At 48.9% G+C, this 16,278-nt stretch overlaps 1 protein-coding gene across 1 annotated transcript; it reads left to right on the top strand.

Moving 5' to 3' along the window:
- Positions 1-2,481: 2,481 nt before the first annotated feature.
- On the top strand, positions 2,482-3,686 carry LOC133282159 (olfactory receptor 14C36-like). Its single transcript, XM_061478234.1, has one exon. It carries the CDS (start codon positions 2,611-2,613, stop codon positions 3,577-3,579), a length of 969 nt encoding a protein of 322 aa, XP_061334218.1. The 5' UTR covers positions 2,482-2,610; the 3' UTR covers positions 3,580-3,686.
- Positions 3,687-16,278: the final 12,592 nt, after the last annotated feature.

The raw sequence follows: 16,278 nt of genomic DNA, 5'->3' as shown, positions 1-16,278 counted from the left end.
TGGTAAAACCTGTAGGGCTCTAGCATCTTGTTCCATATTTTCCGTGGTCACTGGAATGGGTTTCATTATTAAAAAAAGTATTTCATTTTCTACTTCCCTGTGTTCCAGGAGAAACAGCAACAAGGGCCTCCCCTTGTGCCACAGCTTGTGACACTGGGCAAGGCGTGACGAGAAAAACAGATGGACTGGTACTTGTGGAGAAGCCTGTGGCCTGTAGAGCTTCATCAAGGGCAAGGACAGGTTTCTGTGTAAGCACTGACTCAGTTCAGCCCAGCTGTGCTGTAGTGAAGAGCAGCACCCCTTGCTGCCCTGTGCGGAGTCGGGGCTGGGGTGCGTGCTCCCCACCCCTTCTCTCCTGCCTCCTTTGTCTGCAGTGAAACAGAAACCATGTTCTCTGAAGAAATTCTTTCTGGTGAGGGTGGTGAGACACTGGAACGTGTTTCCCAGAGAAGTCCCCCATGCCTCTTGTGAAACTGTTTAGGATTTAGGGAATGACTGATCAACCTGAAAGAGCTCCTGGTATGAGCAGGGAGTATCCAACTTTCCTGATCTCTGTGTGCTGCTCCCACCTTTGCCAGGCAACCAGAGCTCCTGGTGCAGCCAGGGAGCAGCCCGCATCCAACTCCTTGCACGGTGCAAAGGCTGGGGCCTAACAGGAACTCCTGGGGAAGCAGAGGGCTCCAGGAAATGGGGGGGAAGTGCATCAGCACATTCCACCCCGTAACTAAAGTCAGTCCATTTTTCTCAGAGTGGTGTGCTCACCTCTTGCCGCTGTGCCAACAAAGACAGTAGTGCTGAATTCCAGTCATAAATTGAGGGCAATGTCTGGTTGCTTTACCCATAGAGGTGTTGCTTTACTCATCGAGGTGTCATAGAGACGTCATAGAGTCGTTTAATTACAATTATATATATGGACAGGTTTCTGCATCAACATAACTTGTTCAGCTGATTTCTATGCTCTAATGTATAGCAGAATGTTTAACAACAAACAGAATAGGATATAAATTAGTGAAATTAAGGTAGGATGTAAAATTCAACTTTAAAGCCCCAGTTGCTGCTGCTGACCATCCAACCAGGGTATCCTATCAGAGAGGTTCTCATGCTCAGTGTGTGGACTTGCCAGAGATAGGTTAATGGTTGGATTTGATGTTCTCAAAGGGCCATTTTCAAATTAATTGATTGATTGTAAGAAACAAAGATTTTTAGCCTTAAATCTTTGTATAATCAGGCTGTTTCCCATGGTGTTTCCCTGGAGCCCCAGGGAGCCCTGGAAGGAGCCCAGTGGGGCAGAGGCAGAGCCACCTTGGGCTGGGCCTCTGCTGCTAAGCTGGGACCGAGGGGAGACCGGCGAGACACAGGGAGCTTAAAGGCACTTGGCAGTGGAGGATGCTGAGGAGGAGGAGGAGGAACCTTCTGAAGGAGAAACCTTCCCAGCCCTGTTTGTGGTAAGGCACTGGGTGCAGGGCAATGCAGCTGCAGTTTCTCTCTGTAGATAAGGAGGAGGATGTGCTGCAGAGCAGGGCTTCCCCCTGCACCATGCAGGCACAGGACAAGGCAGGTCCCTTGTGCCAGCCCTTGCAGCAGGGTCCCAAAGGCTGTGTGCAGGGGCAGGGACTCTGCTGCCTGCCAGGGTCAGCACAGCCTGCCCGGGAGCTTCCCATGGAGCTCGGGGGGAGCTGAGGGGAAAGGAGAAACCCATGGCAGGGAAGGGAAGTGCTGAGTGGGTGACGCTGCTCCAATTTGCCGTCACTCTGAGCACTTCTTCAGAGGGTCCCTCTGAAAGACACTGAGGCATCATTTACCTGATAGGGAAGGATGCTGAGCTTTGATGTTTTTCCCTCTTGGTGGGCAGGTTGGGCAGTGGGAGCTGGGAATTTACTTCTCTGCTTTGGGGGGGGGCACCGAGAGTCTTGTGAGGGCTTGTGTGAGCTGCTCCTGAGCCCCTGCACAGGCAGGGGTGTGCAGGGCAGAGCTGAGCACACAGCCCATGGCATGGGCTCTGGGAGCACTGAGAGGGAGCAGAGGTGGGCACAGAGCAGCAGCTCCTGGCAGGGACAGCTCCAGGCAGCAGAGATATGGATGGGCAGGGAGTGGGAGGAAAGTGCAGCCCAGCCCTGGGGAGGGTGCGTTCAGGCAGCTCTCTTGGGGTCTGCCACTGGAGGTGGCTGCTGGCCGTGCTCTGCTGCCCACAGCCCTTTGCTTCTCAGCGTGAGAGCTCTGTGGACTGTCCTTTGAAACCGTTCTCCCCTGGTCTCAGCACAGGACAGATGTTTGTGGGAGTTCTTAAGATCAATTTGTGTGAAGGCACCTTACAGGCAGTGCAAGTTTGAGCACAGGGCAAGTGGGAGAGGACTGATGGACACTGCAGCTCTCTTGGTTCTGCAAAGAACTGAGACTTTTTGCCTGATGCAATGCTCTTCTGCTTGTACCTAGGAAGAAGCCTCAGCAGTGTAATGACATGACTGGTGACGACGCTGAACCTCTCCTCTCCTGCTAAAATGTGCTCAGTTGTGAATGTGTAAACTGAACTTCTGTATCTGACATCCCTCCTGTCCTAACCTGTCACTGCCTTTTTCTCCTCTGACGGTGCCCCATGCCCAGAGGCAGCAGATGTCCAACGGCAGCTCCATCACCCACTTCCTCCTCCTGCCATTCGCACACACGCGGGACCTGCAGCTCTGCCACTTCTGGCTCTTCCTGGGCATCTCCCTGGCTGCGCTCCTGGGCAATGGCCTCATCATCACCAGCACAGCCTGTGACCAGCACCTCCACACCCCCAGGTACTTCTTCCTCCTCAACCTCTCCCTGCTGGACCTGGGCTGCATCTCCACCACTGTCCCCAAATCCATGGCCAATTCCCTCTGGGACACCAGGGTCATCTCCTACACAGGTTGTGTTGCACAGCTCTTTTTCGTTGTCTTTTTCATCTCAGCAGAGTATTCTCTCCTCACTGCCATGTCCTACGACCGCTACGTGGCCATCTGCAAGCCCCTGCACTATGGGACCCTCCTGGGCAGCAGAGCTTGTGTCCACATGGCAGCAGCTGCCTGGGGCACTGGGTTTCTCAATGCTCTGCTGCACATGGCCAATACATTTTCACTGCCCCTGTGCCGAGGCAATGATGTGGAGCAGTTCTTCTGTGAAATACCGCAGATCCTCAAGCTCTCCTGCTCACACTCCTACCTCAGGGAAGTCGGGCTTCTTGTGGTTGGTGTCCTGATTACTGTTGGCTGTTTTGTTTTTATTGTGGGGTCCTATGTGCAGATCTTCAGGGCCGTGCTGAGGATGCCCTCTGAGCAGGGACGCCACAAAGCCTTTTCCACGTGCCTCCCTCACCTGGCCGTGCTTTCCCTGCTTCTCAGCACTGGCACATTTGCCTACCTGAAGCCCCCCTCCATCTCCTCCCCATCCCTGGATCTGGTGGTGTCAGTGCTGTACTCGGTGGTGCCTCCAGCAGTGAACCCCCTCATCTACAGCCTGAGAAACCAGGAGCTGAAGGATGCTGTGAGGAAGCTGGTGACCAGATGTGTTTCAGCAGCCATACACTGCCTGTTTTGCTCTGCAAAAGACTCCCAGTGAAGGTCACGACAGGTCACGTCTGTCTTTCCTGCTTTACATTTGTTTTCCTGTTTTGATTTGCGGTGATGTCTTCACAGAAATGTCAGTTTTCATCTCCTCCTGCTTAAGTAGCCACTCCTGTTGTCTGACCCATAGACTTTGTGTCAATGGAGGTGTCTCACTTTATTTAAGGGAAATAAATGTTCCTGCAGCAACTTCTTCTCTGTGATATGTCCTCACATGGCAGGAAAGAAGGGGAATGAAAGCAGCTTTTTGGCTGCTCCAGGTCTGGGATGGCTGCTCTGTGCCTGCAGCAGGAAGAGCTCTTGGGGAGCCCAAGGCCAAGGGCTGTTGTGCTGGTGTGGGGAGATGGGATGGCATGGGGGGGCTACAGAGCTCTCAGGGTGTCCTGGGCAGGGGAGCAGGGGACACAGGGGTGCAGGGTGCAGCCCATGGGAAAGGTCTGGGTGGGCAGGAGCTGGACAGGAGGCAACGTGTGCCCTGGCAGCAAGGGAGGACAGCAGCATCGTGGGCTGTAGGAGCAGGAGCACGGCAGGAGAACAAGGGAAGGGATGATCTGGAATCCTCCATCCAGGTTTCACATTCCCAACTCAGGAACGCTATTGGCAAGCAGGAGTGGGTTTAGTAATGAGCCCTCAGGTCAGGAGATACTGGAGCACGGTGCCTGTGGGGAGAGGCTGGGGAAGCTGGACTCCAATGGAAATAGGCTGAGAGATGTGGGTGCTCAGCCTGGAGAAGAGAAGGTTCCAGGGAGATATCTTAGCAATCTCTCCATATCTAAGCAGGGCTTACAAGAAATGTGGAGAGGGGTTTTTGCAAGGGCCTGCTGTCACTGCAGGGGGAATGGCTTTAAGCTGAAAAAAGGAAGATTCAGCTTGGACATTCAGATGAAGTTGTTCCCTTTGAGAGTGGTGCGACACTGGCACAGGGTGTCCAGAGAAGCTGTGTCTGCCCCATCCCTGGCAGTGTTCAAGGCCAGGTTGGATGGGAGTCAGCTTTGCTCTGAAGCAGTGCTTTGTCCACCTCTGATGTTCACAAGGGATGACAGATGAAATCCAATTTCATTGTAAAGTTCACTACTTGTACTCATGACTCAAGTGAGTCTGGGCTGCACAAGAGAGGCTCAGCATGGCCTTAGAGTCATTTGGACTGTGTTATTTATTTAGTGGCATAACACTTTTCGGTGGGGGACGGGACTATAAAACATTCTTTGTATGACAGAAAATCAGAACAATATTGAAACAGGGAGAAGTTCTCAGCTCCTTGTAGCTTAGTGCAGAGCAAGGAGGGCTGCAGTGTCCATCAGTCCTTTCCCATTTGCCCTGTGCTTACAACACTTGTATATGATGCCTTCACACACAAATTGATCTGAAGAACCCCCACAAACACCTGTCCTGAGCTGAAAGCAGGGCAGCACGGTTTCAAAGAGAAGATCACGGAGCTCTCATGGAGAGAAGCAAAGGGCTGTGGGCAGCAGAGCACGGCCAGCAGCCACCTCCAGTGCCAGACCCCAAGAGAGCTGCCTGAACGCACCCTCCCCAGGGCTGGGCTGCACTTTGCCCCCACTCCCTGCCCATCCATATCTCTGCTGCCTGGAGCTGTCCCTGCCAGGAGCTGCTGCTCTGTGCCCAGCTCTGCTCCCTCTCAGTGCTCCCAGAGCCCATGCCATGGGCTGTGTGCTCAGCTCTGCCCTGCACACTGCTCCCAGCAGCAGGGCTCTGCCCAGGGCCAACTCTGCCTCTGCAGGAACCTCACACCTGGCACTCAATGGATCCATCAGTGGTGAATGGAGAAACATGGTCAGCCCCTGAGGAAAGCCTTGAGAGCTTCTTAACTCTTCAGTGAGTTACTGTTGGCAATGAGCAGTGTGTAGGGAGGTGAGAGAGGGTGGAGGGACGTCAGCAAGAAGCAAGGTGATGGTTCAGGGCTTTAACAAATCCTTACAAGCACGACAGAGCCCAGCAATGGAGAGCAGTTGGTGTCGGTAGGTGGAGGAGGAGTAGGTGTTCCTGGAGTGTGGCTGCAGGCCCTGGACAAACCAGAGGCTATCTGAGAACTTTCCCTCATGGGAACATGCCTCAGCGTGGCACATGGGGAATGCCCACTGCTGGGGGTACCTGAACGCTGCTCATCATGCCCCATGAGCCCACCTTCCTGTCTCCCTCTCTTGCACTACCCAAACTTGCCTGGAATGCAGGATCCATCCCTGAGCCTGGGGAATGCAGGAATGCTTCAGGAGTCCCTGCAGGGGGACCAGCCTCTGCCCAGCTGGCTCGGGGAGGTCCCTCACAGGCTGCTCTTCCTCAGTGCCTTTGGTCCGGAGGTGGAGCATGCGAGGGGTCACAGCTCAACGTGGGCCATGGAACAGGGCGCCACGGCCACCTACGAGGAGTGGAGAGGGACCGACATTGGCACAGCAGAGAATCATGGAATCCCAGAGTGGGTTAGGGTGGAAGGGATCTTAAAGCTCATTGAAAGCACTACGACAGGTAGGGACATCTTCCACTAGAACAGGTTACTCATGTGGTCACTCCCGGAGCCCCCCTGGGTGCACAGTGCCACCCCAATAACAGCACAACCCCCCCCAAACCACCTTGTCCTGCTTCTCCTATGGGATACAGAGTCAGAGCCTCAAAACAGACCCAAAACAGGACAAAAACACCCCAAAAAAAACCAGCCCAAACCCATCTTCTCCTGCTTCTCCTATGAAACTCAGGGTCAGAACCAAAAAACAGCCACACAAACAGGACAAAACCACCCCAAAAACACCCAAAACAAGACCAAAACACCCCCAAACCACCCCAAAACTATCCCAAAACCACCTTATCCTGCTTCCCCGGTGGGATACAAGGTCAGAGCCCCAAAAATGGACAAAAAAAGCCCCAAAGCACACCCAAAACCAGCCCAAAAATGCCTTCTCCTCCTTCTCCTACGGGATATAGGGTCAGAGCCCCAAAGCAGCCGTAAAACAGCCCAAAAACAGGGGAAAACTAGACCAAGACATGCAAAGAAAACCACAAAAAAGGCCAAAATCACCCCAAAATCACCTTGTCCTGCTTCTTCTTTGGAATACAGGGTCAGACCCCCAAAAAGACCCAAACAGGACTAAACAGCCCAAAACAACTCCCAAAACAACCCCAAAACACCCAAAAAAAACCCTAAAACCACTTTATCCTGCTTCTCCTATGGGATACAGGGTCAGACCCCCAAAACAGACCCAAAACAGGACAAAACTAACCAAAAACACCCACAAAACACCACCAAACACCACCAAAAACACCTTGTCCTGCTTCTCCTGTGGAATACAAAGTCAGAGCCCCAAAACAAACCCAATAGAGGCAAAACCCAGGCCAAAACCAACCCAAAACCCAGAAAACAGCCAAAACCACCTTGTCCTGCTTCTCCTATGGGATACCGGGTCAGACCTCAAAAACAGGGCAAAAACAGCCCACACCCACACCAAAACCAACTTCTCCTGCTTCTCCTGTAGGATATAGGGTCAGAGCCCCAAAAGAGAGGCATAAAACAGGAGAAAACCCAAAACCACCGAAAAAACCAAAACAAACCCAAACCACACCAAAAACACTTTGTCCTGCTTCTCCTAGGGGATACAGGGCCAGAGCCTCAAAACAGCCAAAAACACCCACAAAACAGGAGAAAACCAGCCCCAAACCACCTTGTCCTGCTTCTCCTGTGGGGTACAGGCTCAGAGCCCCAAAACAGCCCCAAAAGAGAACAAAACCACCCCAAAACATACCAAAAACCATGCCAAAACCACCTTCTCCTTCATCTCCTGTGGGATACAGGGTCAGAGCCCCAAAACAGGCCAAAACCAGACCAAAACCAAAACAAAACAGCCAAAACAGCCCTTCAGAAAACCACAACCACCCCAAAAACACCTTATCCTGCTTCTCCTGTGGGATACAGGATCCATCCCTGAGCCTGGGGAATGCAGGAACCTCCTGCAGTGGAGGTGCAAAGCTTCTGTGAGACACTTGTGAGTGCGGGCAGAGAGCGGGGTGTGCGCAGCAGAGAGGGTGCTACAGGCAGGAAGCTGTCCCAGATGGAGCGCCCTGTCCCCAGAGTATGGGGTACCTTGCACCCAAGGACACCACCTTTCCTTTTGGCTTTTGCCAACAAGTTCTCAATCCAGACCATTGTGTTTTCCCACTGCTCTCTCATGGTGCTTTTTTCTCTATACTGATTGCATCACCTATTCCTCTAGAAGCCTCCTTTAGATCAGCTTGCTGAGGGGTATTCACTCCACCTGCTGAATTGACACTGTAGTAGCAGCCTACAACTACGTGAAATGTGGCTGCAGAGATGATGGAGGTTTTCTTGCTAGCAGGAAGAGAAGGAAACCTCTGCAAAGTGCACCTTGGAAGGTTCAGACTCAAAGTTAGGAAAGAGAAATGTCTCTCAAAAGGTGGACTTGTGGTGCAAGAGGTCACCCAGAGGGAGTCTGTCTCAGCCCATGGCTTTGTGTTTCAAGGAACAGACAGCGATGGGTGCAGAGATGGGACTGAAGGTACAGAAATGCCAGGTGAGAGCTAGGTGGGAAAGCAAGATGGGGGTCAACAGCCTGAAGGGAAAGAGGTGCAGGCATGGGCCAGTGTAGGACAGCCTGCAGCAGAGATGACAGGGTTCTGGCATGGCTGAAAGGCCCAAAAGAACAAAAGGCCTCTGTGCCCTGGGCTATGGCAGTTGCCTCTTTCATCAAGGCCTATGAGGAGAACTTTCATCCTCAGGATTTCAGGCTCTGCTTCTCCAAGGGCTGTGGTCAGGGCTTGGCCTTTCTGCATCATCAAACAAACCAAGGGTTTTCTCACCATCAGACACCTGCACTTTGCCTTTGTCTCCCTGTAATCACAGCCTGCAGTTACTTGCTTTAACGAGTCCCTGGGGAGACTTTGTCAGCAACAGCCCTCAGTGGGGCCCATTAATGCTGAAGGCACTTGGGGCTTTGTTTCTGACTTGGACTTCTTGAGAGGTTTCCTCAGTCTCCTCTCAGCCCCTGAGGTTCACGGACCCAGCCCAAATACACCATGGGACTCATTAAACCCTGATGAGCCATGTCTCACCGTGTAGTTTTTGTCAAGTCTTCCAGATTGTCTTCCAGGGAACTGGGGAGGTTTCCGAGTGCAGGAAGATTACAAAGGGCATCTGATAGAAGTTATTTGAAAGGGTTATTTGAAAGGAAAATCTACGAAAGATGAGAGGAATGAAGGATGCAGTGTAACAGGCAGGACAGTGGCAGTGCAGTTACAGGGGAAGATCGGCATTCCTTTGGGATCCCCCTTGTGAAAGGTTATTGGATTGGTAGAGGTCTCTTGGGAGAGAGGACAAGGCCATGTTGCAGTTACCTTTTATAAAGGTGCCAAGGGCAACCCAGGGGAGCCCAGGCTGTACAAGCTGCCTTTGGTGAGGCATGTGCCAGCATCAGAGTCCTCTTGGCTGACATCTCTGGGCAACTAAACGCCGTCCGAAGGGTAACTGCTGCCTGGCCAAGCTGAGAGCATGCAGTTGTGTGTGAGGAGGCAAAGAGTGGATGTGGTTTCCCTCAGCTCCAGCACAGCTCTTGGCACGGTCTCCCTCAAGGCTGCTGTACCCAAGGGGTACACCGCAGACATAACAATCCTGCTGTCCTTCTACTTATCAATTAGTTTAACTGCAGCCCATCCTGGACACCTGCCATTCCCAGATACCCCTTATCTCTGTGTCCTGTTCTTCTAGCCTGTTTTTCTTAACTCATTTTGTACTAAGGTCATAAGGGCCTAAAACTATGTCAGCTATAATGGTTTATCCTACATGAGAAAGAATTCTCAGCCTGTTCTCTAGCCGTGCTCTGTTTTTTTTTCTGTGTATCATGCATCTCAGTAATTTTCCATTGCTACTGTTACAAAGCCATCAAACAACATTACTTAAAACTGATTCTAAAGGTATATATATTTCATTTTGTAATGTTTTGCCCCCCCCCTTGTCTCAAATTCCCCCTTTTTCTGTCCTTTTGCAAATTCTTTTGCAACATTTTTTATATTACCATTACCATCTAAAGACTTTTTGAAATAATTTCCTGTTTCTACTTGGTGCTTAATTTCGTTCCTTTGCCAATCGTCATAATTGATCATAGACCATTTACAACAGCAGAGGGAACATTGTATCATACCACAAGTAATCAATATTAAAACAAATAACATCAATATTCCTCAACCAGGAGAGGTTCAGGTAACCATGAAGTTATTTTTTTCCATATTTCTTCAAAACCCCAGGAGGTGTCATCCATGGCCATTTCATGAAATATCTTAGTTTGTTTCCAAATCTCCTCCAGATCTGTTTCGATTCTGCCACTTCAGTCTGTATAGGAACAACAGCTTTCATTGATTATGGAAGAAACCCCTCCTTGTCCTGCCAGTAACATGTCTAGAGCTATTCAGTTTTGTAATACCACTTTAGACAGGCTGGTTATCTCTTGTTGTTCTGCCTGAATTATATCAATGTTTTTACTTTCCATTTCCTCTATGGTTGCTGAGATATTTACAATTGCCTTCTCTAATTCACTTACTCCCAAAGATGGAATTAGCCCTCTTACAAAACTATGAAATGCAGTGTGCCATTCAATAATCGGGTTAAACCCTCTCTTAATCCGTTTAGCAAAACTTCTAATCCAGGTCCCAGAAGGATACCTGTTGATAATAGTAAAATTGGGTATTACAGCACCTAAGGTGCATGCCTCCTTCCAGCTGGGGGGCAGAGTCTTATAAGCATTTTCTCCACATAACCAGTACCTTTAGGAACAGGCCATCACTGAACTACAATACCATCTATATTAATAGCACGATCGCAATTTGAATGGTGACCTACATCTGTGGCATTGAAACAAGCATGATCTCCTACCCTGGTTCCTGGTGTAATACATCTTTGTGCACAGGTGTAATGTTTATTACCTGGATTAGGATTAACTATTCCAAAGTTTAACCTTTCCTTCGAATACAGATTGCTAGTGTTCACCCACAAATTTGTCCATGAGGCAGTGTTTGGAATTGGAACTCCAATTAATGGGAGATCCAGGCTTTCTCCTGATTTAGGCAACTGTGCACACACCCAATAGTCAGTACGATTAAAAACATTAGTAATATTCTGCACTAACTTCAGGTGTAAGTTCTGGTCCCAAGCTTGTGCTCCAGTTATCATATGAGTCCAAATTATGACCGACGCAATTTCATACGTAAGGGTCCTGAAGGTTCGATCCGCCATGTCTTCTGTAGCTCTGGTGCTTTCTTAATTCTTGAATGATGTATCCAAGCAGGTTGTTCCTTTATCTTCACTGCTGTAAAGGTGGTCAGTAATATTGTAGGGGAGTCGTAGAAGAGTCATAGTGTTATAGAGGAGGCATAGAGGAGTCAGATGGCTAACAGACGGCTCATAGAGCAATCTTAGGAGTCATAGTAGAGTCATAATGGGGGTCATAGAGGGGTCATAGAGGCATCATAGTGGCATCATAGAGGTGTCATAGAGGAGTCATAGAGGAGTCCTAGGGGAGTCATATAGGAGACATAGAGGAGTCATAGAGGAGTCATACAGGAGTCCTGGATGAGTCATAGAGGGGTCATAGAGCAGTTGTAGAGGAGTCATAGAGGTGTCATGGAGGATTCATGGAGGAGTCATGGAGGAGTCATGGAGGAGTCATAGAGTAGTCATAGTATCATAGAGTCATAGGGGTGTCATAGAGGAGATGGAGGAGTCATAGAGAAGGCATAGAATCATAGAATCATAGAATCGTTAGGGTTGGAAAGGACCTTAAGATCATGTAAGAGGAATCATAGACGAGTCATTCACAAGTCATAGAGGAGTCATAGAATCATGGATGTATTATAGAGATGTCCTAGAGGAGTCCTAGACGAGTCCTGGACGAGTCTTAGAGGAGTCCTAGTGGAGTCATAGGGGAGTCTTAGATGGGTCATAGAGGAGTCAAAGTGTAGTCACAGAGGAGTCACAGAGGAGTCAGAGTCATAAAGGACAGTGGCAGTGGAGTCATAGAGGCCTCATAGAGGCATCATAGTGGTGTCATAGAGGTGTCTTTGAGGCGACATAGAGGCGTGATAGATTAGTCATAGATGCGTCACAGAGGGGTCATAGAGAGGTCAATGAGGGGTCATAGAGGAGTCAGAGATGAGTCAGGAGTCAGAGAGGAGTCAGAGAGGAGTCCTAGAAGAGTCATAGATGAGTCATATAGGAGTCGTAGAGGAGTCTTAGAGCAGTCAAGAGGAGTCATAGAGGAGTCATAGTGAAGTCGCAGTGGAGGCATAGAGGAGTAATAGAGGAGTCAAAGAGGAGTCATGGTGGAATCATAGAGGTGTTGTTGAAATGTCAGAGAGGACTCATGAAGAAATCACAGCGGCGTCACAGAGGAGTCATAGAAGAGTCATAGAGGAGTCATAGAGGTGTCATAGAGGAGTCATAGAGAAGTCATAGTGTCATAGAGAAGTCATAGAGGAGTCAAAGAGGGGTCAATGAGGGGTCAGAGACGAGTCATAGAATAGTCTTAGAGGAGTCATAGAGGAGTCACAGTAGAGTCACAGTGGAGTCCCAGTGGAGTCATAGAAGCATCATAGAGGCATCATAGGGGTGTCATAGATCCATTCAAGAGGAGTCATAGAGGAGTCATAGAGAAGTCATAGAGGAGTCAAAGAAGAGTCACAGAGTAGTCATAGAGAAGTCATAGAGGAGTTGTAGAATGTTCATAGATGAGTAATAGTGGAGTCATAGAGGAGTCACAGAGGAGGCATACAGGACTCATACAGGAGTCATAGAGGTGTCACAGTGTCATAGACTCAGAGGAGTCTTAGAGGAGTCATAGTGTCATAGAGTCATACAGGAGTCTTAGAGGAGACATAGAGCAGTCATAGAGAAGTCAATAAGGTGTCAGAGCAGTCAATAAAGAGGCATAGAGGAGTCATAGAGGTTTTATAGAGGAGTCATAAAGGAGTCATAGAATCATAGAATAGTTAGGGTTGGAAAGGACCTTAAGATCATCCAGTTCCAACCCCCCTCCCATGGGCAGGGACACCATATGCTACATCATATCACCCAAGGCCTTGTCCAACCTGGTCTTGAACACTGCCAGGGATGGAGCATTCTCAACCTCCCTGGGCAACCCATTCCAGTGCCTCACCACCCTAACAGCAAAGAATTTCCTCCTTAGATCCAATCCAAACTTCCCCTGTTTAAATTTTAACGTGTTACCCCTTGTCCTATCACTACAGTCCCTAATGAAGAGTCCCTCTCCAGCATCCCTATAGGCCCCCTTCAGATACTGGAAGGCTGCTCTGAGGTCTCCACGCAGCCTTCTCTTCTCCAGGCTGAACAGCCCCAACTTCCTCACCCTGTCTTCATACGGGAGGTGCTCCAGTACCTGATCATCCTCGTGGCCTCCTCTGGACTTGTTCCAACAGTTCCATGTCCTTTTTATGTTGAGGACACCAGAACTGCACACAGTGCTCCAGGTGAGGTCTCAGAAGAGCAGAGTAGAGGGGCAGGATCACCTCCTTTGACCTGCTGGTAACGCTCCTTTTGATGCAGCCCAGGATACAGTTGCTTTCTGGGATGCAAACTCACACTGCTGGCCCATGTTCATTTTCTCATCAAGTAATAATAATGGGGCTCTATAAGGTATAATGGGGCTCTATGAGGCAATAATGGGGCTCTATGAGGCAATAATAGGTCTCTATGGGTCTATAATGGAATCTATGAGGCTGTAATGGGGTCAATGAGGCTGTAATGGGGTCTATGAGGCTATAATGGGGCTGTATTCGGTATAATGGGGCTCTATGAGGCTATAATGAGTTTTTTGGGGGCAGTAACGGAACTCTGAGGCTATAATGGGGTCTATGAGGTAATAATGGGGTTCTCTGAGGCTAGAATGGAATTATAATGGGGCTGTATGAGGCAATAATGGGGTTCTATGGGGCTATAATGGGGCTATAATGGTGCACTATAAGGGAATAATGGGGCTCTATCAGGCAATAATGGGGCTCTATGGGGCTATAAAAGTATCTAAGAGGCTGTAAGGGGTCTATGAGGCTATAATGGAGCTCTGTGGAGCAATAATGGGACTCCGTGAGGCTATAATTGGCCTCTATGGGGCAATAATGAGGCTCTCTGAGGCTATGCTGGGGTCTATGAGGCAATAATGAAGCTCTCTGAGGCTATAATGGGGCTCTATGAGGCAATAATGGGGTTCTATGGGGCTATAACGAGCTGTATGATGCAATAATGGGGTTCTATGGGGCTATAATGGGACTCTATGGGGATACAATGCAGCACTATGACGCAATAATGGTGCTCTATGAGGCTATACTGGAGTCTATGAGGCAATAATGGGGCTCTATGACGCTATAATGAGGCTTTATGAGGCAATAATGGGGCTCTATGTGGTTTTAAAGGGGCTCTATGATGCAATAATGGGGCTCTATGAGGCAATAATGGGGCTCTATGGCGTTATAATGGGGCTCTATGGAGCAATAATAGGGCTCTGGGAGGCAATAATGAGACTCTATGAGGCTGTAATAGGGTCTATGAGGCAATAATGGGGCTCTATGGGGCTATAATGGGGCTCTATGAGGCAATAATGGGGCTCTATGGGGCTATAATGGGGCTCTATGAGACAATAATGGGGCTCTATGGGGCTATGATGGGGCTCTATGGGGCAATAATGGGGTCTATGAGGCAATAATGGGGCTCTATGAGGTAATAATGAAGCTCTATGATGCAATAATGGGGTTGTATGGGGGTTGTATGGGGCTCTGTGGGGTAATAATTGGGTCTATGAGGCAATAATCGGGCTCTCTGAAGCAATAATGGGGCTCTAAGTGGCAGTAATAGGGTTCTATGAGACAATAATGAGGCTGTAATGGGGTTCTATCGGGCTTTAATGGGGCTCTATCGGGCAATAGCAAGGTTCTGTGGGGCTATAATGGGCTGTATGATGCAATAATGGGGTTCTATGAAGCTATAATGGGGCTCTATGAGGCAATATAGGGCTCTATAGGGCTGTAATGGGGTCTATGAGGCAAAAATGGGGCTCTATGTGGTTATAAAGGGGCTCTATGAGGCATTAATGGGGCTCTATACAGCCTAATTACTGCCTCATAGAGCCCCATTATAACCCCATAGAGGCCCGTTATAGCCTCATAGACCCCATTATTGCCTCATAGAGCCCCATTATTGCATCATAGAGCCCCATTATTGCCTCATAAACCCTATTATAGCCTAACACATCCCCCTTATAACCTCATAGAGGCCCATTATTGCCTCATAGAGCCCTATATTGCCTCGTAATGCCCCACTATTGCTTCATAGACCCCCATTATTGCATCATAGAGCCCCATTATTACCACATAGAGCCCCATTATTGCCTCATACACCCCATTATTGCCTCATAGAGCCCCATTATTGCGTCATAGAGCCCCATTATTACCTCATAGAGCCCCATTATTGCATCCTAGAGCCCGATTATTATCTCACAGAGCCCGATTATTGCCTCATGGAGCCCCGTTATTGCCTCATACAGCCTCATTATTGACTCATACAGCCCCATTATTGTGGTAGAGCCCCATTATTGCATCATAGAGCTTCATTATTGCGTCATAGAGCCCCTTTATAACCACATACAGCCCCATTATTGCCTCATAGACGCCATTATAGACTCACAGAGCCCCATTTTTGCCTCATGGAGCCCCATTATTACCTCATAGAGCATTATTACTGCTTCATAGAGCCCCATTATTTCCTCATAGAGCCCTATTATTACCTCATAGAGCCCCATTTTTGCATCATAGAGCCCCTTTTAACCACATAGATCCCATTATTGTGTCATAGAGCCCCATTATTGCGTCATAGAGCCCCATTGTTACGTCATAGAGCCCCATTATTGCTTCTATAGACCCCGATTATTACCTCACAGAGGCTCATTATTGCCTCATTGAGCCCCATTATTGCCTCATAGAGCCTCATTATTGCCTCATAGAGCCCCATTATTGCATCATAGAGCCCCTTTTAACCACATAGATCCCATTATTGTGTCATAGAGCCCCATTATTGCGTCATAGAGCCCCATTGTTACGTCATAGAGCCCCATTATTGCGTCATAGAGCCCCATTGTTGCCTCATAGAGCCCCATTATTGCTTCATAGAGCCCCATTATTGCCCCATAGAGCCCCATTATTACATCATAGAGCCCCATTATTGCCTCATAGAGCCCCATTATTGCCTCATAGAGCCCCATTATTGCATTACAGAGCCCCATTAAAACTCCATAGAGCCCCATTATTGCTTCATAGATCCTTATTATTGCGTCATAGAGCCCCATTATTGCATCATAGAGCCCCTTTATAACCACATAGATCCCCATTATTGCCTCATAGAGCCCGATTATTGCCTCATAGAGCCCCATTATTGCATCATAATGCCCCATTATAACCCCATAGAGCCCCATTATTACCTTATACAGCCCCATTATTGTTTCATAGAGCCCCATTATTACCTTGTAGAGCCCCATTATTGCATCATAGAGCCTGAGTATTGCCTCATAGAGCCTCATTATGGCGTTATAGATCCCCATTATAACTCCATAGAGCCCCATCATAGCCCCACAGAACCCCATTATTATTATTTGATGAGAAAATGAACATGAACCAGCAG

Source organism: Pezoporus flaviventris, unplaced genomic scaffold, assembly GCF_033815535.1.
Source record: "Pezoporus flaviventris isolate CSIRO_AGI_PZ_B2104156 unplaced genomic scaffold, CSIRO_AGI_Pfla_v1 ptg000116l, whole genome shotgun sequence".
Classification (NCBI taxonomy): domain Eukaryota; kingdom Metazoa; phylum Chordata; class Aves; order Psittaciformes; family Psittacidae; genus Pezoporus; species Pezoporus flaviventris.
This window is presented reverse-complemented; position numbering and strand designations above follow the sequence as displayed.

What these genes read in the sequence shown, in the direction of transcription:
- LOC133282159 (XM_061478234.1), top strand. Translation starts at nt 2,611, where the DNA reads ATGTCCAACGGCAGCTCCATCACCCACTTCCTCCTCCTGCCATTCGCA.